Genomic DNA, 24,983 nt, shown 5'->3' with positions numbered 1-24,983 from the left:
ACTTTTTCTTTCCTCTCTTTTTATAGACTTATTATCTATACATGATAATGTTCGTGCCATAGACGTGGCTCTAATAATAAGAGAAATATTGATCTTTCTTAATTTTTTTATTATATGTGCAAGACGCAACGGTTCGAAAAATGATAACGAAAAAAACGATTGAATAATGTTGAATAGTTAGTAACTTTTCCAGTTACTAACGATGATATATGTGTCAGATGCATCGGCAGACTCGAAAGATCATAAATGTATTTTCCGTCACTTGAAACATGCAATCGCAACGTGTTTTATCTCGTCTGGGCAATTAGGTTTTATCTATTCTTATTTTTGGGAAATACTCTCTCAAAAAAAAAGGAGACATAAAACCACATTGCCCACATGAGATGAAATACGTTACGATTGCATGTTTGTCAGACCAGGTGAAACACATTCACTGGTATCGTTTGGTCATTTATCCGATAAAAATCAACTAAATAGTCCTCGCTTGCTAAGTGAGAATAGGTCGTCTTCGTCGTCTTTGACCGCGCAATTCCTTCGCGACCGTTATCGCTGCCCGAGAAAACACGACGGGATGATGGTGACGGTGCGGGGCTCTTGAGAGGCAAGGGAGACTAGTTAATGACGCGACTACTTTATGCGACAGGTACATGTGTGTCGCGCTCTTTTCTTTCTCTAGCCGATGATTTTTCGTGGTGAGTAGAGATGTGGGCATAGGGGCCCAACCGGGCAGACGGCCGGGACCAGGCGCTATGAGCGATCGCGGTCCGACACCGTGCGCCCGCGGCAGGTGCTTGCCTCTTATACAGCCTTTCTCGCTGGTGCCGGCGCTCCTCTCTCGTGCCTTCAATGCCGCCTTGGGTAAGAGGCAGACCCGAAAGAACCACCACGGCATCTGCCTCCCTCTCGTTGTCTCTCTCTCTCTCTCTCTCCCTATCACTCTCTATCTCTTTCTCTCTATCTGTCTCTCTATCTATCTCCTTCCGAACAGTCGCGCGAGTCGGCGATCGGCGGACGAGTCAAGGGATCAGAGGGGACGATCGGAGCCACGCGCCAACAATCCCCTCTACTCATATTGGCGCTCTGTTCATGTTGCTGCTCCTTTCGCTCTTCTTCATGTATACCCACGTTCTACTTAAGCCGATCGCGCACTTAACCGCGCTTGGGAATCTTACAGTTGCGGTAAGTAGCATGGCATACACTCAATTCAAATATAATACGAATGTGTACACTTTACTAATCTAACGTCAGAGTGTAATTCCTTAGAATGTTAACGACATAATGATGACTAATACGCAAGTATAGCAATGTATAAATTACAGTCATTTCGGCAAACACTCATAGCGAGTATACCGAATAAGAAGCCGAATTTATGAAAGTGCTATTGCGAAATAACAGTTGACATCCGAAGGATATTTTCAAAATTTTTTTCTCATCTGGTTTAACGAAAGAATGTTGTAAAGACGATGTTTTTACGGAGGGTTTGTGAGTAAAAGACGTTCGAGATGATTTCATTCCTTTAATTCTTCAATGGTTATTCCCTAATATATGGCGACTTTACTCGCTATAGAAACAATCTCACCAGTGTCTTCGGACCGATTCGGGCGGATTCCTGCTCTACGGGTCGCCGCTGGAAATATATTGCGCGCGATGTTGTTGACACAAGAACACTTCGCAACAACTTCGCACGCTACTTTGCATAAGCGAGAAAATCGTTACGACGCCCGCGACCAATTCTACATAATAAAATTACTTTCGCCTGCTCTCGCAGATAAAAATACATGTTAATACAAATCCCACGATCTGCAGACCATATTAGCTCCTGCCGACGTTTTTACAACAAGCGAAAGCGCTACGTTCCTTAATATATGAAGGGCTTGAACGGTGCATGGGTTTCGGCGTAGAACGGATCTACCTTTGTAGTCTTGTTGGGAGAAAGAAATAAGGGAAGGCTTAAACTTGTAAAAAAAATAATGAGACGATAAAGTTTCCTTATATGATGACTAATATTTCTGGAGGAACTTAATTCCCTTAATCTTCTTCTTAGATCCAACTGCAAAATTATATAAAACTATTAAATTATGATTTCTCTGATATCCTTCCCTCCTTTCTTCATCTTTCCAGTACAATCTGAATGTAAAGAAGAAAAATCTTCAAAATGAGAAATCTCTAAAATTTATAGAGCATCAATGATTAAATAAATACTCTTTTTCCAACGTGATGTACACTTGATTTCCGTTAGGGTCAGACGATCATCCATTCAAGTGGTTCCTTCTCGAGTTTGACCGAGGACTCGGCATAGTGCTCGGTCACGTCAGAAATACGGGGGAGGTTCGCAAAGAAGCATGAACGCTCCGAAGATACACAATACCTACCCCGCTATTATTTTCAATTCCTCGCCATTGAGCTTCAGCCATTGAGCCAGCGAGACTGGATCGTTATTGCCACGGTTAACGCCGGCTTTATTACCAGACACTTGTGTGCACGTACGCGAAACTCCCGTCATCATTATTCGTATTGATAAACGATCGTCGCCGCGTCAGGAGAAATAATGTCGTAAAAAGTATTCTGCTCACCAATCACAATCAACTGAATGCAAGGCAAAAGAGTGACTCCAAAGAAGTTTACGTCTTGTGAAATCGCAATCGCCGCTCTTGACTCACTTTTCAATCACGCCTTATAAAATAATATATTTATATATATTTACATAATAAATAGTATTTGGGGCAAAATGTATTTGATATTGTAGTTATAATTGAATAAAAGTAGCAGTGGAGAACGTACAAGGTATTGTACAAGATATTGCGTCTTTTAATTTTATAAATTATTCTTGAATTATGTAACATTTTGTGAAAACTGGCAACGTAATGGTCGCCAACATAATGGCAGCCGCTTTTTGCTTACTATAATAATAGATATTATTTAGATTTTTAGATAGATAGATACCGCATTTTAACATATTCCTGATAATAGAACTCGTCCGGCAAGTAACTTTCTCTAGCAATGACAGATCGGAGGCTCTTCACAATCATAATTAATATCAATCTCACTATTACCCGCGTGAATTGACAAATACAAAAAATATTTTATCACAGAGATATTAAGATTTATGATTTCAATAATAATACGAAAATAATTATCGGGAACTACGTGTATATGCGGTCATTGTAATATTATAAGAAATAGGCTTCTCCTTGTCGACCAAGGTATGACTCACGGTCAGCATCGATGACTCACGTCAGTTTTATCGATATGTCCAACCGGTAGAGACTAGGGTTAAAAGTTCCCCGACAGCATTCTAATTGGCAATGGCAGACTATTCAATATGTACGATTTAGTAGCCGGTTCATTCATATTTCCTACGAAATTCAAGATCGAAGCCGCCAGGATCAACAAGGATTCGTTTCTGATTCGCCAGAGCTTGCGTCAGCTTGTCGAGAACCTTCGATCCTTCGATACGAAGTGTATAAGATCTTTTATTTACAACCGTGATCTACACGCGCGAGTGATGCACGTACTGTTCGTGAAAAGGAAAAGACCGCCAAACTCCGGCTGTGACGAAGCTAAGTTTCTCTACTAATTTAACCGAGGGAAACAGGAGATTACGAGCGTTTTGATAGGATGTTAACATTGCACGCCACTAATTTGGCAGTTAACTTCTCGTCCTCTCAGCGTGAGCGGCGGATGAAAGCCGCCAGAAGCTGTCCCCTTCTTATCTCGAGAAGCACGGCGTGTACCGTCTGTGCTGAAATTAATGCAACAGCCTATAACTTTGGTACTATATTACATTTTGATGCGATGTAGTCGTTATACTCTTCGTAGATATCTAGTTAATACTATTCTGTCCTAATATGCATATCTTGCGGTGGACCGACACGATCGTGAATTTTTTTCATTACGGAAATGTAAATGCTTCCCTCTTAGACATCTATTTTTATGTCAACGGTACCATTTAACGAAAAAGTTATAGATCCGGCGGAATATATTTGAAAGACGTTTTTGCCTCATACAAATTCGGGAATGCCAGCTCGGCAAAGCTAATACATGTAATGACGACCAAGCATGAAAATGCATGCTATATGTGAATCGGCATGACGCGACGTTACAAATGAAAGCGCATAATCGTGTACGCACCATATCGGATCAAATAATTACATGAAAAGATTTAAAACCTCCTTATATAAGGCGCCGTATGATTAAGATTACACGTGCAGACATATACATCTCTGCCGCTTCGTCTTAATTAAGATGTCTTCATGAAAAGTTTCTTTGTCGGATTCAACACATCGATGTCATGTTTCCATCAGAATGGTATCTCTTTACAATATTTCACTTTTCCCCGGCTTGAAGATACTACAATCATCATTGATCTATCAATTCCAAACCATCTCCCTTTTTTCTGGAGATATTACAGATATATCGACAACATTGAACATTACGGAATGTAAATTAATTCGAAAACTTGCATGGAATTGTACTTTCCCCGTCATTTACAAATGATAATATCTTAAAATATTAATTTAATAATTATATTATATTGCTTAACTTTTGATAATACATCAATTAATTGATATTAATTACTTTTTTACCAATCCTTTTCACACAAGACAGATTTTGACTGATATTTTTTCTTAATCCCATGATTGCATTACATTATGAAATGTAGCAATTTTCAAGATAACGGCAACACTTCATAAAATTATAACGTGTTAAGACGCTCACCTGGCACTTATTATTGCCAAATACTTTCGGGTTATTACAAAATTCATCAAGCAACGTATCAAGATGGTCCATCTTAATTAAGCAACCGTTATAAAAGATAGTTGTCGATCATCGAAATCTCAATTTCGGTTAAAGCGGCAAAACCAGACCAGCTCAGGAATCTTATTATATTCGAGTAATCATAAAATTTATCGTCGTTCAAAATGTACTCGACGTTATCCCTTAGTTCCACACCGCGGAATTTAATACCGAACGAATACACGAAGCACACGCGTCACATAATTATCGCGATTCATTAATTCCTTGTTTTTTTTTTTTTTTTATATTTACCGAAACTCATAATTCAGCGATTATATGATCGCTCATTAAGACGTCGTATCAAGCGCCATCCGATTTTTACCGTTTGCAAATTAATACCGTACATTAATTCGAAGTCGATGAAGAATGGGTGAGATGAGAAGCGAAAGGCGAGCGTCTCCGTCGCGCGATACCCGCGCGAAAGTACGCGCGCCGCGCTGCAGCAGTTTCGCGTTAATGAGTGTTGGCGCGCGCCACGGCACCGGCGGCGTGCGGGCGAGCACGCGCGCGTAAGACCCGGTCGGAAAGGAGAGACCAAGAGAGATAGAGAGAGAGAGAGAGAAAGGGACCGAGCAGGAAGGAGAGGGAGAGAAAGAGAACGCCCAACATCGGGCCCCGCGCGCGCACATGCGGAGTGCGGACGACGAAAACGGCAGCTGCAGCTGGGCTGAGCAGGGCGCTGCCACGCGCCCTCCGCGGCCGCCTCGGCTCTTCATACACCATTTTACAGGTTCGCTTCCACGGCGCTCGTTCCTGTTCGACGTTCCCTGGTCCTTGCCCCCGTCCCTCCCCATCTTTCGTGTATCCTTTACCTTTCTCGCTCTGTCGCGCAGATCCGAATGTTACTTCTCTCCTGCCCATCTCTTGCTCTCTCTTTCTTTCTCGTATCGACGAGCCAGGTATACCCTGCACCATCCTTCTTCATGTACGGTGACACGCATGCACGCACGCACACCGAACCGGGGTCGTGCGCCAAAGAGGACCACCGGACTCGTCACCTGCAGCTTTGCAGACTCCCAACGTTCCTACGGCCACCGTCGACACCTTGCCTAACTTCTCGAGCTCAGTGGCGAAAAGAGGAGGAAGAGAGGAAGGCAGAGGGACAGGGAAATTCACAATTGTTCCTAGAGTTTCTATACAGATTTTTGGTAAAATTATCCGTTCACGTCGATACTTTATATTAACATGCAATATCGAATACCGTGTGTACTGTGTATGTTGGAGAACACAGACCAATTACCTTGAAACACTAGAGAACGAAAATTAATTTGACGCAGGTGCATAACGTAATTGAATATGGAAATCGCTCATTTTCATATTTAATTAGTTGATTCTACAATAATTATTTTGTATCTTGCGTTTTCACTCAAATATTGACTCCTCTTTTAGAAAAGTAATCAATGCTAATTGTAAGAAGAAAGAAATTCTATATATAGATGGAAAAAATATTTAGAAAATATGAATTATATGTAAATCTTTCTTAGACACATCATGCGTTTTATCCGGCTTACGTCGCTATTAATATCGACGAGATCAAGGATGGTTTGCGATTTTTAGTTCTATATTTCTCTTCTCCTCTTTCCCTTGGTAAAGAGAGTAAACCATTTACACATGTCGGTCTTTTCTTAAGTGAGGACCCCGCTTAAAGTTTCGCTCTGACGTAACGTGCGACATTAAATGAGCTCCTGGGCCGTAGGCAGGTGCAGGTGCATCGCGCAAAGATGAATCCTGATGCACGAAGTTTCTTTCGCGTGCGTGCATGCGTGATCTTGATGAAGCACGCGCTCGCGCGCGCGCAAGCGGAATCTTGTGTCGCGAGAGTGCGTGCCATCAATATATATTCGAATTTTGCGTGTGACAGCTTTTATTTGTCGCGTTACATTAAATTGCATTAAAACAGGTGTTGCGGGCATAAAAGTTACACATCGGGTTAAGCGAACGATATTTAACACACAAAAAATTATAAAATACAAATACCTTTTTCATGTATCTAAACTACGCGAAAATATTTATTTATAAATATTTGTGCATATCCAAATGTACATATTTGCAGATTAACATTTAGAATCGGATAATAACTAGCTTTATTAACATAAATAATTTTCTTATCCCATTATGATGTAAGGATTTGTACCTCGATGTAATACTTTGCAACGTAATTAAATGCACATATTTTGTAACAATAAAATGAATCTTACGCAATGTTGGTAAAAAATAAATTACCTAATTTTTTTTAAATCAAAAAATTTTAAACACTATTCGAATCTAAAACGGTATAAAAATAATTCAGACGTAGTTTCCGAAAGTGTTAATAAATTAATAAAACCTATTGCTTTACAGCTCACCGTTTATATATTGCGCGTTCCATTTAATTTATCTATATTATGATTAAAAGCTGTTAACAAAATGGGATACCGACTTATCCTTATAATCAATATCTTACCGTTAAATGCAATTAACGTTTAAGAATGCAGATATGTATGTGTGTATTTTCGCAGATGTTTCTATATAAGTTTTTTTAAATTAAATGTGTTCAGGTATAAAATATTGTTAAGAAATTGGATCGAACCGATTGGATCGTAGTCAAATATCGATATCTTGCAAACCGAATAGCATTATCGGGGTATATTCGAGACAGCAGCTGCCATCGTAATTGGCAACCTCGGAAGCCCGCATCTTCAAAGTGTCGTCTCATATCTCTCATCGTAATCGATGTAAAAGTTCCACGATCGAAAAACGACGAAGAATTTGCGGCACGCGTCTTATGGCGTCGTCCACACGCTGCTTAAAGAATATAAAATTCTGAACATGACGTCACCGTTAACTTTCTGTACTGCACGCGAGCATTTTTGCGAAGAGAGAAACGTATGGTATTTATCGTAATATCTGTATCTGCTTTTATGACTCGTCGTCCAAACGATATTGGATATTGGCGGATTAACGTCTTCGTGATTTCAAGAATTATAACGACAAAAGGTGCAATAACGCCACAATCTGTTATTCGCGCGAACGTATAAAACAGGTTTCGAGATATATGTAAATCCGTGGCATGCATGCACTTTTTGTAAAAAAAGCTCCACAAAATACAAACAATGTAAAAAATTATTAGTTGGCGTCCTTGCATGTCGGAGAAGAACTCTCGTCTCTCGCGACGTTGTTTAATATCGGAATTCGCATGTGAACATCGATCGAATTGCTACCAAAGCTATTAAAACTAAAAAGTTTTGCCATTATACGCTATTCAATTGCTATAAAAAATGTATCTGAATTAATCACCTTCTTCTTTTCACTGTATCGTACTGTACGCCTTTCATGAAATACGTCGCGCGGCCGATTACGAGTAAATTTCGTGTGAATTCCACCTGCCGTTTCGTTTCCAGGCCGACTTCTTGCTTTCTCATCTCCTCCTTCCTTACTGTATCTTCCCTCATCTTCTATTCTTACGCATGCCGAAAATACGTAGTACATGTACACCCTGTCCGTGTATAAAATTATTGTTTCGTCGAAAAGTCATGCTATAATTTTTGCCAAAACGAAACGCTTTGCAAACTTTCAAAAAATGCTCTAAATGAACAGAGTTAGAGATTTCTCTATCACTAAAATCCGTTTACAGCAATGTAGATCAATTTCAATTTCGATTCAACTTACTTTTCATCTTATTCTAATTCTTAAAACTAGAAAAAGATGAAGAGTAGATTGAACCGGATTAAAAGTAATCTACATTGATAGAAATGGGCATCAATTGGTTCTCAAAAATCTGCGGAATGAACGTTTCTCTTTTTTATAATGGCTCGGTAATTATTTTTGATAGTCAAAAACATATAGATAGAAAAATTCACAGAACAACAATAACGCACTTTGCCTAAAAATTTTATCTGAAAACCGATTGGTTTTTCGTTCAATGCCATCTTGATAATCGATTCGTTATCTTGCCGGAGATAATTATAATTGAGTGATATATAATTAACGGAGTATTGGCGCTAAGAGAAACGAAAGAAGAAAGAGCGCATGCCGTACTCGTTATCTTCAAAATCTTTCTAATTTCTTTCTCTTGTCCTTCCCCAAGCTCTTTTCTTCCTTCTCCCTTACGGGACTTGTACTTATTTTTTTTCCCTCTCGAGTCCTGTCCCGCATTTGGTATCTTTTTTGGCACGCCCCCTTTCGGGGATCCTTTTTGAGGTTTGTCCTTCGTTATTACTCGCTGAGATTATCGAGGTTTTTAGCACCTCAGAACAGTGGGCACCCTTTTCGGGTCCACTTTTTTGCGTGCGACTCGTGGATCGATCGTACCTTCTGCACGAATAAGCATCGCAACATTTCAGGGTGACGCAGCAAATAAAGTTAATTACATTGGAACACAAACTTTATAAGTAGTTTCTGAATTTTTGCCGTAATCTAAAATATCGTTTTAGGTAATTATCATTTAGGAGAAAAAAAATGCTATGCCAGTTATTTAAGATATTAAAATTACGCTAGCAAGATAGAGATAAAGAAATTTAAAAAAAAAAAAAACATTTTTATGCTCAATTCTATGAGAAATATTATTTGTTAAAATTTTATGGTCAATTCAATTTTTTATTTAATTGTAACGATGTAATTGTAAAACAACTACGACGTTGTAAATCTGCTTTGACTTGAAAGAATTTATAGAGAATTCTTATTATATGTATATCATAATAAATTATTGTACAACTGACAAGGAGAGTATTATAACAAATCTTTAAACTCAGAATTTCCCAAAAGATGTATAGATGACATCGCTCCTTTACTTCAAAAATGGTACAACTTAAGAAATGAAGTTTCCTAGAAAAGAAATATCTGTTATTTTTCAAAGCGATAGAAAAATGGACTAATCAAATTGACAAAAAAAATATAACATGATGAAATGCCATTTTCGTCATAACGCGATGTCATTCTAATATCACTTGCGCGCGCGAGTAAATTTATAATCCGTGAAGAAAATTGCAATATATTATAACACCGTGCGAATCAAATTATTTCATCTCCTATACAATTCACGTCACAGCGTTCATATCTTAGTTAATTAGCGGTTGTTAAAATTCATCTCGGCGACGGGGGATATGATTATCTGTCGATCGTGATTACAAGAGAAGCCTCCAGAAAAGCAAGATTCCTGCGTATTTTTCTACGCGCATTTACCAGGTGTTGCCGCCGTGCGGGAGTACGAGAAGCCGGTGCACACATGCATCCGAGGATTTTTATAATTAAACCACAATTGCTGATAATTCGCACGGGAGGCGGCGGCGGCGGCGGCGGCAGCAAGAGAGAAAAGAGATTTAAGTGTTTTATCCCTCCTCCCCCTATCACCTCTCTTCGCCGGTGATGCTCCAAGTCGTGGCAGACCGGCGCGACGGGGTCTCGGGGCCCCGAGAGCTCCGAAGCTCCGGACCTTTGCAGGTCACAGGTATAACGAGCGGGCTCGCGTGAGCGCGTCCTTGACCGCGAGACCTTGACATCCAAGCGATTGCATCCGACCTCTCAGGGTAGACCACGTCATTTCGTGAAAGTGGAAACGCGCCGCGCCGCGCCGCGCGCGCGACACCATCATACACGCACATGTAAACGATACGCATGCATAGTCTTGTTGCATCCCTCGCACCCGACTGCGAAAATCGCCACGGTCGTCATCAGCTGCCTGATATTTGCATGTCAACGAGGTGCGCGTGGAATCGCGTGCCAAGAGCTCACAATAGGCGCCAGACGGAAAATTGTAGGTGGCATGGGCAGCGCGCGTGTTCGCTTTGCTTGTTCCAAGAATTACTACACACTGCAATTTGCTTATGCCACAAATCTTTCGCTTGTACAAATCTCAACATTACAATTGACAGTTTAAGGCTAAGTATATTTAAGCGACTATCTCACGACAAAGAATGTAATATAATTTTGCCGATTTGTGTCGACGGAAGTAAGAATAATTTTATTCAATTGCTGACATTGAAATTTCAATTTTAATTCCCATTTTCATTTCGAATCACATTATCTATTTGTGTAGCTATTGTCGAAAAATATATAATGGTATTAACCAGATTTCTCTGTATTATACCGTTTGTTTAATAAGTAGATCAGTGATAGATGAATTTAATATTGAATAAAAAGACGAATTTAGATAAAAAAATTAATTGATTCGTTTTCCGATACCACCGGCTACATGGATAGTGTAAATGAAGCTTCAATCGGTGAATGCATCTCCATGCATGATATTTCACCGTTACCGGTATCTGACGCGGTTCAAGGAGAAAGGTCTCCGTCGTTTTTTTTTTCTCGCGCGGCGTCTTGTTCTCCGGCTAATGTATTCAAGGCTCTTTAAGATTTAATCGATTAATGTATAAGGACACGATTCAATCCTTAACGTGATCCACCACCGTGCAGGGAAAAGGACTTCACGATGAAAATAAACCTATCTCTCTGCTTAATCCCCCGATTAATCGATCCCGTAATTAAGGTGGAATTAAGGCTATCTCGAAATATCTGATATCCTTCGGCGTCCGGTTGCACACAGTGACAATTTAGATAACATCGTGAAAAAACCACCACGTCGGCGGTATATACGGTAGCAGGTAGGTGTACCGCGGAAGAAATTTTTCCCTCTCACGGCAAGAGAACACACCCTTAGACACCTGAAAAATCCGAGAAGTCATAAAGCGACCAAACAAGTTCGGTCATTGTTTGCAAAAGAATCTTTGCGAAGAAATCAACGAAAGAAGAAGAAATATATTGTCTTCATTGAAAAGTTTGAGGGTTTTGAAAACTGCAAGCGATAAGACGCGAATTTGCGTTTCAAATTTGATGTTCGACCTTAGTTTCCTCTCTTCCTAATCTTGTATATATAACAGTGTGCAAACTGGATTTAATATTAGCCGGCGATAAAATGTGACGCGATAGAAAGCTGAATGGAATCATTGTCGAATGGCAACCATGAAGGTACAGGATGTAGTATTATGACGCAACATCGTAGAGCAATTCCCGAAAGAAACATCTACTATCAGTATTTAAGTATCTTTTTCAAAGTTTCATCCATAAAAAAAATGCTACTAAGAATCGAAATTATTATTATGACGCAACATCGTAGAGCAATTCCCGAAAGAAACATCTACTATCAGTATTTAAGTATCCTTTTCAAAGTTTCATCCATAAAAAAAATGCTACTAAGAATCGAAATTAAACGATGTATTCGTTATTTAATATTCTTGACACAAGTACTGTCGGTCAGTCAAGCTTTCCTTATATAAGGACCATCGACTCGTATAGTAGCATTTGAATGCCGGTCCTCATATTTTCTCCCACAGATATCGCCGTTTCGAATCATCGGTGACGATCAACGGTAGCTCTCGATTGAGCTCGGCCTTTCAACGAGTGGCCGAGAGCTCGTGTAGGATCATGATTCCGCCTTTTGTCGGGCACGAAAAATTCCTGCGAGACGTCCGTCGGTGTACAGATAGTCTAACCAGATAGTTCTGCAAGCGCGCGTCTTTCTGTCTCCTCCCCCGAATGGCGTTCCCTTTGTGCGTTCACGTGAAAAATGACTCGTCGAATGATCCGCCGCAGAAGGACGCAGGTCCACCTCGGGATTATATCAAGGTACACAGGACCGCTCGCACGATAAATCTTCACCGAGAAGAATCGTCGTGCTGATCGTCGATCCACGATCTTGGATCTTGCGACAATGCCTTTTTTACGCGTAAAATCAACGATGAGGGAGAGAAACCGCGATTATGTTGGACTGAAGTGTGCCAGCGAATCCGATATGCAATAAGATAACAAATTACTTAAATATTCTTATTGCATTACTTTGTATATATTGATGATGTCACAGGTCCAATTAAGTTTACTTTATGTATCCACCAATATATGTAATATAGATATCATTAATGGATTCAAACTATATAATTATAAAATTACAAATGAATTATATTTATCGATAAATATAATGTAGTTTGTGTGTGTAATTTAACAGATCTATTAGTTGTATTAGTAAATTAAAGAATTTTTTGATCATATATTTATACAGACAAATTAAAATCTAAATTAATATTAGTGCAGTTTTAGTGTAATATTTTCTAACTATTATATTGATATCTGCGATGACAAGGCTGACTAATTGTAAGAACATCTTTGACATATTCGAATAGATTCATCGTAGATTAAAGATAAATCTTTATTACGTATATAAAAAGATAAAAAAATATTTAAGACCAGTTTAATGGAGACGATTCATAAATGATTATCACCAATCCATAAATGATTATTACCAAAGAAGATTAGTAAGACAAAAATGAAGAGAATCCAACATACACATAAAAAACTTGAGAGAGAGAGAGATTCGATACGGTTATCATGAAATTGTCTATGCGGGTAGTTGATTGCAGCTGTAAACATTGTTAATGCAAGTTTACCATATCAGGTTTTCATATGTATAAGTGTATGATTTTTATATCGAATGGTTATCTCACTCTACATCGAAAAAGGAAGCAAGTTTCAAAAATATCTTATAATTAAAGCAACATCTCGCAAAGGATTGAAATCGCAACCTATCAAAAAGACAACCTGTGTTACGCTTCATCCTTGTACGTCGCGCGCGATATATATTGGTTTCATCGCGAAAAAAACGTTCTCAGTGAAACCGGCAAGGTTGCTCGCGTGAGGCATGGAAAACCGCAACCGGGCGGTTCGCGTGGAACGTGTCGTGGATCATTAATCAGCATGGCGATGCGCTCGCGGCGACCGATGGAGCCGTAAAGCCTTTGTCGTTTTATGCTTAAACGAGGGGATTATGCACCGGTCGTCACGGCAATTGCATTCGTTCGCGCGGGTATCCGTCGCGTCGCTCCGCGCCGGCGTAATTGCAACGTTACATGCGTACGCAATTCACCGGGTTCTGATACAAATAACGTATTTGCTTCAATGTGGCAGAATCTTAAATATCCTGGATTTTTTAATCCCACCCTTCGATCGGCAAGAGTGATGAGACAACTCTCGGTTGACCTCGGAGACCTCCCGCAGAGCGCGAAATTCCGGAATCAAGGCTGGCAAACGAAGACGAGGAACAAAGTGAAAAATAAATCGAAACTGAATTTTCTCCATCGTATATGTATGTATATGTATACATGAATATGCAGATGTAATAACTGTGCTCGTACATTAATTATGTACCACGTCTTTCCATCTTAAAAATTAATTTCATAACATTAACATGATAATATATCATATCGCTAAAGATAAAATATTTTTTTTTAATAAACTTATTAAGATATGTTTATTTATTTATTGGTTATATCTTGACAAAAACGTATATATATACACACTCATGCGGGTGGCATTTTATCTTACGAATTAATTCGTCGCGACGAAACTCGCTGCAGTCGCCGCGCGTTTTTTTTTTCTTCTCTCGAGATGGGATTCAGGAAGGATGAGTTGGAAAGATAAATTCTGATAAGTACCGCCTTGTCAAAAATTTTTATGCATCTTTGTTTAAAGTGCTTGGCCGTCCATTAATGTACGCGCGTGCTTGGATGCAAAGAACAGTTCAATTATGATAAGTGCATATGCTCTTCTCGACGGTAATTGGCGCCATCTTAATAACGCACACCGTTTATCCAAGCATTTAATATCTCGATATGATTATGTAGCTTTTTTATACACTAATCAATTCCTCTTTTTATATATATATATATATTTCTTATAAATTATTTATTTTTATTACCTATTCATCAAAATATTTGCCAAATAAACTACGGTCTTTTTTCACGCAACGTTCATTTATAACTGATTAATTATTAACATATAATCAGGGTTGGCAACGATACCTCATAAAAATAATTCGTGACCGGTCTTTTTCCTAAAAAGTAATTCGTTATCGTTACTTGTTATTGATTTGCAAAAGTAACTCGTTATCTTTACCGTCACTCAAAATGTAACGAGTCGTTATTTTTTCGTTACTTTTTTCTTGATATTAATAGAATATTATATAGCGTTTTTCATTGGCAAAACTTGTGCGCACTCAGTGCATATTAAAGCCGTTGTACACAACTCTAATCTAAATGTAAAAATGAGATATCTGAGAGAATAAAATGTCTAAAATATACTTTATCAAATAACATAATAAAATGTATCGAGGATTTCGCGGTTTCTATATTTTCATTAACCATACATCTTTACGTCAATTGTACAGCGGCTTTAAAGTGCCCTGAATGTGCATTAGTTCTGCCAATGAAAAACGCTATTATATGCAGATTCTTGCAGTAACTAAAAAAAATGGAAGAGTTCTATTTTTAGTAGAGAAAAAACTAAAAGACTGATACATATACATATTTATCAATCTTTTAGTTTTTTTTTCTCTACTAAAAACAGAATTGTTCCATAGTTTTTTATAGTTATCGAGAGAATTTGTATATAATAGCTGTATATAATAGCAGTAACTCTATAAAAAAGATGGGAGAATTCTTTAGTAGAGAAAAAACTAAAAGACTAATAAATACGTATATGTATCAATCTTTTAGCTTTTTCTCTACGAAAAATAGAATCTTTTTTAGTTACTATAAGAATCTGCATATAATAGCGTTTTTCATTGTCAAAACTAATGCACATTCAGGGAACTTTAAAGCCGCTGTACAATTGACGTAAAGATATATAATTAATAAAAATATAGAAACAAATTAAATCGTATTTTATTCTCTCAGATATCTAATTTTTACATTTACTATAAAAAGATGGAAGAATTCTGTTTTTAGGAGAGAAAAAAACTAAAAGATATATATATATATATGTATATACTAGTTATGATTAAAACTTTTACGTAAATAAAAATAAAGTAACGATAAGTGAAATCGTTACCATTATCTCAAAAATTTAACTACGTTACCATAAACGTTATTCAGAAGAAAATGTAACATCGTTACTCAAATATTATCAAAAAAAGTAACTTGTAACTGTAATGACATTACAAGTAACGCATTACTTGCCAACCCTGCATAACTGATTCGATGATCAATTTGGTAATTTTCTATACTTATTGCACAATCTTTCATATAAAATGTTCTAATCTCAATTCTTCTTTGTTAAAGGCTTAAAAAAATCTTTAAAATATTTAATACGAATGAATTAATCAAGAATGTCGGTATCCGGCCAACCTGCTGCGACATATGTTAGATACGTTGGCTCATGCACCAATACGCACTACCTACATTCGTTTGCGCGCCATATGTGTCGCCGATTATATTCTGTTCAGCAACCCCACATGACCCTTCACGAAATAGACGCATGCATGAGTAAATTCTCTCCCTCGAACTACCCTTCTCGACTCCCTGCCCATTCCAGAACATTGAAGTATTTGTACATTACATGTGCGAGCCGGTGTCGACCTGCCGACGCGTAAAAACACGTATTTTCATGGCAAACCTATGTCGTGTGTGTCAAATCTAATTTTTTACGAATTCAATTAGGTACGACGATGTTATATTTACCGTTATAATAAAAAATACGACATTTTTATTAAATATATTAATATATATAATCTTCTTTATAAAATCTCTCTCTCTCTCATTAAAATCATAAACTTATTCAAAATTAATTAACTGTTATTAATTAATATATCGTTGCAAAATTAACTGTACGCTTACATTCAGTATATTTGTACATTTATACACAGCACTTGAAATTTGTAAAAAAAAAAGCACAGGCTGTAATCATATAACCATGATGAGATTCGTTACTTGATGTCTTTATTATTATAAATGATCTTTGTGACGATGCGTTTTGCTTGATGAACTTAATTTTTCAAAGACAATTATTTTTGACCTTGTCCTCGTTATAAAGCGTCTGTAGTTAATTAGGGATCTAGAAAAATTCTCTTTGTGCATGACGTATATGAATACAGCGTTTTACAAAAGTGATTTAATTTCACAATATCCAAAAGTAACGAATAGCTATATGAGTATATGTGTATCTATTGATATATATATATATACACATATCTGACACGCAAAAAGTATTTCACTATGAAAGAGTTTCTATATTGAAAATATAAAAACAAACTACAACTATTATTATCATTTATATACTTAGATACTTGTTAAACTGTTTACGGTAACGTGTAATCGACACAAATCAGGACCGGTATATTATTACAACAACGTATTATAGAACTAAACTGCTCTAAACGCCTCCGTCGTGAAAATGATGGAGAACAAAAGGGTTGAGAGAAATTGTAACAACTGCATAGTGCATCCACGATCCATACTTCATCCGACCAATCAGAAAGCCCCCTAATCTCTATGATCGCACGGGACAATGATCCGAACGATCTAACATCTAACGCCGTGCCTGAGGCGCCTGCAACGCGCGTTTCGGATCGCTGTTGCATTGGAGCCGACGCATACTTCAAGGATTGACTTGGAGAACACAAAACGTGGCATCGTTCATCTCGCTACTCGACACGGTAATTAATTCCACAGTAATTAGCGGCGAAGTGTTTGGTAAGAGAGAATCGAGAAAGAGGCTCCAAGGAATATAATTACGGAATAAATTCTAATTCAGAGGTTTGAGGCTATCACGAATTTATTTTGGTTCTCTCTTTCTCTCTCTCTCTTTCTCATACAAAAAGTCATCGCTCCATTCTTTACATATGCAATCACTCAAATTCTTTGACATTGCCACGCGCTTAGTCTCTTTTTCATATTAAATGACATTTGTAGTTTTTGTTTCATTAGCCCTCGAACATCACACTTATTTTAAGGCTCTTAAAGTGCTCGAAAAATTCTGTAAAAATTCACACATATCCTTTAAGGTCTCTACTAAATTATTTTGCTATGCAAATATTAGAAAAAATGTTTAAAAAAATTACGAAAATTATTTTCTGCACCAGAAAAAGAAAATAATTCAGTTTTGATATAAACATTGTAACTTTAATTTTTGAAAAAAAGCAGTTTTTGATTTTATTAAAGTACAAAAATGATTATTTTTAATACATGAAAGATCCATGTGTGACATTCGAGGGTTAATCAAATAATTAAATAATAATGTATAATTAAATACATAGCTAACCTTTTGAGGATGGGAGTCTATTTTTTTAATTTTACAGCTTTTCCTTAAGATTTGTTATAATTGATTTTTTTCATTATATTTCTTGCCTCAAAATATGACACTATTTTTAGCGCCATTATAGCAACTTTTCTATCTTGTAAAGGTTAAATACATAGCAATTATTTATTATGCCAATTATATGTAACAAATATTTATACAAATATTCATATAATAATTTAACATAATGCTAATGCCATTCATATCATCAGTGTTACGAAAGAAATGAAAGAATGTCTTTGATATTAATTAATTCAAACTTAGTAAAGACAGAGTAAGATGTGAAATTTATATTAACAGTAAGCTGTAAAATTTACATTGCATATTAAATCTTGTGAGCTTTTTGTTAACAGTTTACTCATTCTGTAACATCCGTATTATCAATGTTTCTCGAGACGTGCTATTTCTTTTACGTTCCTATACGTTTCCTTATCAAAAGTTTCAAAGCGCGCATCTATTATCTATCTAAACCGTCGAGCGTCCGCCTGACGTTTATTTATTCACGTAGGAATGTCCAGCGAAAACCTTACCGCCCTATAACGCTCCCTCACGCGTCGCCTTTTCGACAAAGAGAAAGACAGACCGACGAAGAGAGACGGAAAGAACCGCCAGAATCGAAAGGGAGAAAAAAAAAGAAGAAACGAGGAGAGCATATACCTGTTCCACGCGCAAGCACGCACACGCAAACGCGTATGCGTACAGAAACGCGACTCCTCACGCGTGTATGCACGCACGCACGCATATCCCCCACACAAACGCCCTTAAGCACGAGACCCGAGCAAGAACGCGTGCGCCCTCGTACACGTATGCATGCATGCATGCAGACGCACGCTCCGTTCGGTGAGGATAAAACCGGACGAATGGAGGATTGGAGGAAGGGAGAGCCGGTGGATGGGAGTAGGCGCGCGCCACGAATGTGAGGAAGGGAGGACGGCTCGCGTCTCTTCCCCTTCCCCTTTGTCGTCATACATGTCTTCTTTACTAGTGACGGCAGTGAGCGCGATATCATTGGTTCCATTTCTTTCAGGCTCACAAGTTATCAGTAGATCCAAAATTTTCTTAGTACTGTTTACATTTGCACCCTATGCGTCATCTGTTACCCCTTTCACAGTTCTTAACGTTTCGTGAAGAAAATGGACTTTTCTGTCCTGGTAAATTATCGAAATGAAACTTATTTTTCTATACATTTTCAACTCAATAATAAATTAACGATATATCGATTGTTGAAATTGTCAAAGAACTCTTTAATGTTTACCAATGTTTTGCAATGCACTTTTTAAACTGTGCGCTATATAAGATGAAGACACGTGCCGCAGTCGTGCCCATCGCTATACTCTTCTGCCGCTACTCTCCCCACTGTTGCAGTCGTCTCGGATACTCGTATGTTCCGTGCCACCGGGCTCCCTTACCCTCCTCCGATACCTCTTCGTCTTCTGCACAGCTTCTCTACAGCTACAGCCGCAGACCTCTCCATCTCCTCCCACTCCTTGTTCCTCATCATTCTTCTTCTTCTTCTTCTTCTACGGCTTCTGTCTTCGTCATGTGTTCTACACTTCGCTTTCTCGCCATCTCGCTCAGTCGACTTGCCCGGGCCCCCGGACCAGCTTTTCTTTCTCCCGGTAACTGTTCAAATTTCGATTCCCGAGACACCACGAGACCGGTGGGGATGTGGACCCTTCGTATGCGCGCGCCAGTGTCTCTCACGTGAGGATCGCGAAACAGGATTAGATATATGAATATTGGACCTTATTGTATATATTTGAGCTATTTAATGAAAAATTCATTTCTTCATAAACAGATTTTCCATAGCCTGCGAATTAATTCTTATTTGTAGATAACTTGCCAAAACGTTCTTTAAAATAATGAGCTGCGGTATCAAAATTTTTTAATATTCTTTCTCATACCTTTCATACTTTCTTTTCCTAATATTATTTTAATTGTATCAAAATACAAATTATTTATATTTCTTGCAAGATATCTATATAGTTTCGAATCATGTTTTTATTGCACATGATATATTAACATTTTATTTTCATATAAAGAGGAACTTGGATAAAAAAGATATAGAAGAATATATTATAGTTAATATTTATACATATATACGAGAGTTAATTGCCTAGTCATAAACGCAATAAAAAATGAGTTTATAAGCTATATCTTTCAGTTTATCTTTTTCTAGCATTTGCTTATCAATCTGTCAACTACTTTGACGGCACACGCCGACGATAAGTCCTATCATATTGATAACGCGGTATGCTCCGAAAAGCAAATCGGTAAACAGATCGGGATAGTAGCGGTGTACTAGTAAGGACGATCGAAGATGAGAATCTCGGGCAGCGTAGGGCCTTTGGGACCGTAGTAGTGGGGAATCACAGGGGTATGAGGAGCTGCGGGCCGGTAAAACGGGGGAAGGGGAGAAGACGGGGGTTTAGGACCCGAGATCGAGTGCGCGTGGGGATAGGCGCGTGCCCGACCCGGGGTATATAAGGCCCCGAACCCTCATTGGCTAGGCATTTCGGGAGCCAGAATCGTACCGAGAGCATCGAGGGTGCGGTTTAATTTTTCTTCCCACGCTTTTCTTTTCGTTCGAGTAAACCACACACGCTTTCGTCTGTTTTTCTTACCTCCTATAACCGCGCTTCCTACGAGGTGTTAACGAGTAGTATCGACCTCTCCTCGACGAAGTTTCTCTTCGATACGTCGAGCAGTGTACGTCGCACGAAGGTCGCCTGGCACGCGCTGCTACAATTCCTGCTCCCGGGTAGTGGGGGGATTCGGATCCGTGATATGACCTTAGTGGGGCCCAAGGAGGAGAGCGTTTTGCCCATCATGCTAAGTGTGCAGCAGCAACATCACCACCACGGCCTTCACGCCACTTCGAACGCGCAGACTCATCGCGGCAACGTGATAGTCTCCACCAACAGTATGCCAACCAACAACAGTACTCTACAACACGGTTGCAAGCGATCCAAGATCTACGGTCAAGCAACTGGACCTTATGGCACGGTACCACATCAACCTGCCTCGGTGGCTAGGCGAAACGCGCGTGAGCGCAACAGGGTAAAACAGGTGAACAACGGGTTCGCCACTTTGAGACAACATATACCACAGACAGTGGCACAGGCACTAGGAAGTAGTACGGCTGGTACTCATGGAGGATCCAGAGCTGGCAGTAAGAAACTATCTAAAGTGGAGACCTTGAGGATGGCAGTGGAATACATCAGGAGTCTTCAACGTCTTCTGGAAGAACACGACGGTGGCTCAGAGTCCATTGGAGCTTCGCCGACTTCTTCAACATCCTCCAACTCTGAAAATGGAGTGAATTCCGATTCGAATCATTCGGCGGAATTAAGACTACGAGGTAGCATCACCGGGGAGATCCATCATCACGGTAGTCCACATGGATCTGATCTCCGACATCAACACCTTAGGCAAAACGCAAGTCCGACGACTTTTGTCCCGACAACATGCTCGGAGACGTCGAGTTCACCAACGCCAAGCTTCGTCTCTGAAACTTCGTCAGCCGGAAGTCAAGGTTACAGCACACCTGGCACTCTTTACACGACGCATTCCGACAGTTACGACAATTACGAGCCGATGAGCCCGGAGGACGAAGAGTTGCTAGATGTCATCTCCTGGTGGCAACAAAGTCAGTGAGGATGTCGATGTCGCTGGGCTCTGCGTCCTTCTGAAGGTTGGTGTCGTGATCTGATGTTTTTCTCTTGTAATTGTAACTTCGGATCATTCACGTTGCAAGGTCTTGTGGCCTCAAAGAGTTGCGTCGCGTGTCATAATTGTGAATGTCAGTTTTATGTCACCTTACTAAAAAAATCTTTGTGACTCAGTTGATTGTGAATCTTGTGATGTTGTATATCAAACATAATTTTATTACAATTTTTAATTAGTATGTTTTATCATCTTCATTTTTAATTTTCCGAATAAGCTGTTTTTAAATAAAATTTTTCAGATAACGTCGTCTTTTTTAAAACAATTAATCTAAAAATTAATAACTGATTTTTGACAAATGTCATTGACACAATGATGTTCGAGCGCGATTTCTCAAAAAATATTTTTTTTGTGTGTTTGCCACCCTCACCAGTTGACAAACGTATTCCGTTCACGGGGGAATATCTCGCTACGTTACCGGGAAGCTTAAAGAAATTTCCGAGTAAATTTGTGACCTTGCCCCCTTACAATGGCGCGCACGAACCCTCGCTGAAACCATTCAAATCACAGACTCCATTCAGAGGGGCACCGCGTATACATTCGAGGAGCGACGCTTTTGTACCGCGATTTCTTTCACGGTACGTTAATACACATACATGTGTGCGTGAGTGTCGGTCCCTCTTCTACCGTTTTTTTCCCCGACTCCACCCCGCCCCTCGTCCTTCAGCGACGTTTCCAAGTCGCTCGATCCGATCATCGGGGAACACCTTTTTTCGGTTGGATATGTACATTGTATAAAGTAAGCTCAACGTTTAATAAAAATGAAATACCATAAAGATTGTTTCAATTTCTCACATTGAAGATTATAGTATTCCTCAAATAAGAATAATTTAATTGAACAAATTCGAAATAAAAATATGTAAGAGTATAATAATAATAATAGTTCAAAGACCTCAACAAATCGCGAATATAGGAGAAATTTGACTGTCTTTCAAAGCTCGAGTTTACCTCTAATCTTGATGGACGTAACTTTCGGATCTCTCGTCACATTCTACATGCGTGTGTGTGTATCTTCCCTTATCCTCATCTTTCACTTTTCTCCCGTCCCCCATCTTTCTTTATCCACCGTCCCGTTCCACCTCTCTTTTTCACGAGGACGATTTCGTTTGCCGCGTTTAACTTGAATGCATCTTTCAAGATATTCCCGTCCCTCGTTTGTCGGTTTTTGAACCGGTACGTTCTCTCTCTCTCTCTTCTCCACTCCTTTCCACTTTTTCTCTCGCTTTTGCCCACGAAGAGCGTGCAGGACTCCTTTGCAGTAAAACCGCCCTTACCTGAAATCATCCCCTGGTTCTTCCATCTCGTATACCTGCAGGGCTTCTTTTTTATCATCCTCTACCAACGAGAAACCCGTGATCTATTCGGACGAATCGATATCATACTGAAAGCGCAAGCATTGAATGTCGTCTTTGAGTCGCATCATTCGCATGAAATTTTGTGTATAACGTGTTCAATGCAATATATATGTATTTTATATATATGTGTGTGTATTCTAAAAACATTATTTCAATTTCTTTACTCAAATAAAAATCATTGTCTCACGTTAATAATATTGAATACGCATATCTAATAGAAACTTTTCCGTTTTCTGTTACAGCAATGACCAAATGCAAAGGCACGCGTGTAGATCAAAAATCAAAAACAATGCAAACAAGAGAAATAAAGGTAAATGAAGAAAGCGGCTGTTGCATTAACTATAATCTAGTCATATTACTTTGCACTTTGTCGTCTGAAGAACTACGTAAAATATGTTATATACTCTTTTATATAAATGAGAAAAATCTTTGGAAATATATCGTCTCTAAAATTACGTGTCGTATATTGATATCGAATTTTGAAACGTACAATTAGAAGTAATACTTCAAAAATACATGATAAATGCAATTTCTAATTATGTTAGCTTTCTATTTTGTAATTTATTATGACGTTTTCTCGTATTTCACTATCCAAAAGTAAATATAAGATAGGGGGCGTACCTATACATTATTTATTCAGGATGGCTCACCCATCTTAACGTCTTCAAATTATATTTAACTATTTATTGCGTAACAAAAATATTTTTAATAAAAGTAACGTAGTTTTAAGGAAAACGCAAAAATATCACCGAAGAAATTTATGATTTTTATTCAAAACATTTCAATGAATAGTTTACTAATAATAATTTGAGGTCGTTTTTAAAAAGAGATCCGTCGACAGGAATTATGATTATTATTGTGTATATGGAAATAATTATATACTAATTTTATATATATTATATTATATATTACATTTACATTTATATATTATATTATATTGTATTATATATTGTATTACATTATATTATTATTACACAATAATAATAATTATACATATATGTATATATATGTTAAAATGATTAATTCGCGGTAATTCCATAAAATCTGTAGCGATTCTATGGAACGACTGGCTATATCAGCGAATAGTAAGCGTTAGTGCTGTCAGTATTCAGATATTCGAGTATTTCGAACGTTACTCATGTACACAAATATTTAATTATTTTTTATATATAACTGCATTGTATACTTATATATTATTATATTTACATTATTATAATTATAATTATGTTGTTATATTATTATGTAATAATTATTTACAATGCTGTTAGTATGGGTCGAGTAATCTCTATACCAGATACCTAACCATTACTCAAATTCAAAGAAATTACATGTGTTTTCAGATACATTATATTAAGTTACATTATTTTTGGACAGAACTTTGATATCTGTGGCTAACCAGTTCCTATTTTTTCCTGTGTGTAGATATTCATCTAACGTGTCCCAACTATAAAAATTGGTAATAATGAAAACGATATAATATTATAACATTAAGATTATATATGTTTATATGGATTATTTATGCGTTTTAGGGATTGAATAGCATTATCTATTTTTAAAAAATGTTCAGAGAGTAATGCTATACATTTTTTTATATTTGTTAGAATATAGTATTATTCTCTGATTGAATGTGTCTTTTCATGGATTGTCTTTCTTAAAATATAAACGTATGTATACGACATAATCGAGACATAATCTCGTCGTTATTTAGTGTTCATTTCCTAATCATTTGAAGTAAATTTATTTTGGAATAAATACGCAAGTACCCAAGTAACATTCGAAATACCTATGTACCCGACTATTGACAGCACTAATAATTTGTACAATGCACCGTAAGTTATGTATGAAAGAAAAATGAATGAATCACACACAATGGAGCAAACTTGTGTACTCGCCCGGAGCGAATCGATCGATGTTTCGCGATCGATAGTGTCTTCTTGTAAATAGAAAAAACATTGTAATAAGATTTGTTAAATATAACGAATGACGTTACGAATAACTTTACAGTATTGT

At 38.0% G+C, this 24,983-nt stretch overlaps 1 protein-coding gene across 1 annotated transcript; it reads left to right on the top strand.

Annotated features, from left to right (window-relative positions):
• Nucleotides 1-20,423: 20,423 nt before the first annotated feature.
• LOC108766266 (achaete-scute complex protein T3) lies at nucleotides 20,424-23,294 on the top strand. Its single transcript, XM_018515446.1, has 2 exons — nucleotides 20,424-21,586; nucleotides 23,216-23,294. The coding sequence occupies exon 1, from the start codon at nucleotides 20,680-20,682 to the stop codon at nucleotides 21,547-21,549; it is 870 nt and encodes a 289-aa protein (XP_018370948.1). The 5' UTR covers nucleotides 20,424-20,679; the 3' UTR covers nucleotides 21,550-21,586; nucleotides 23,216-23,294.
• The last annotated feature ends 1,689 nt before the right edge of the window (nucleotides 23,295-24,983 follow it).

This window comes from Trachymyrmex cornetzi, unplaced genomic scaffold, assembly GCF_001594075.2.
Source record: "Trachymyrmex cornetzi isolate Tcor2-1 unplaced genomic scaffold, Tcor1.1 scaffold579, whole genome shotgun sequence".
NCBI lineage: Eukaryota > Metazoa > Arthropoda > Insecta > Hymenoptera > Formicidae > Trachymyrmex > Trachymyrmex cornetzi.
Note: the sequence above shows the minus strand (reverse complement) of the source record. Positions and strands in the feature narration are given on the sequence as shown.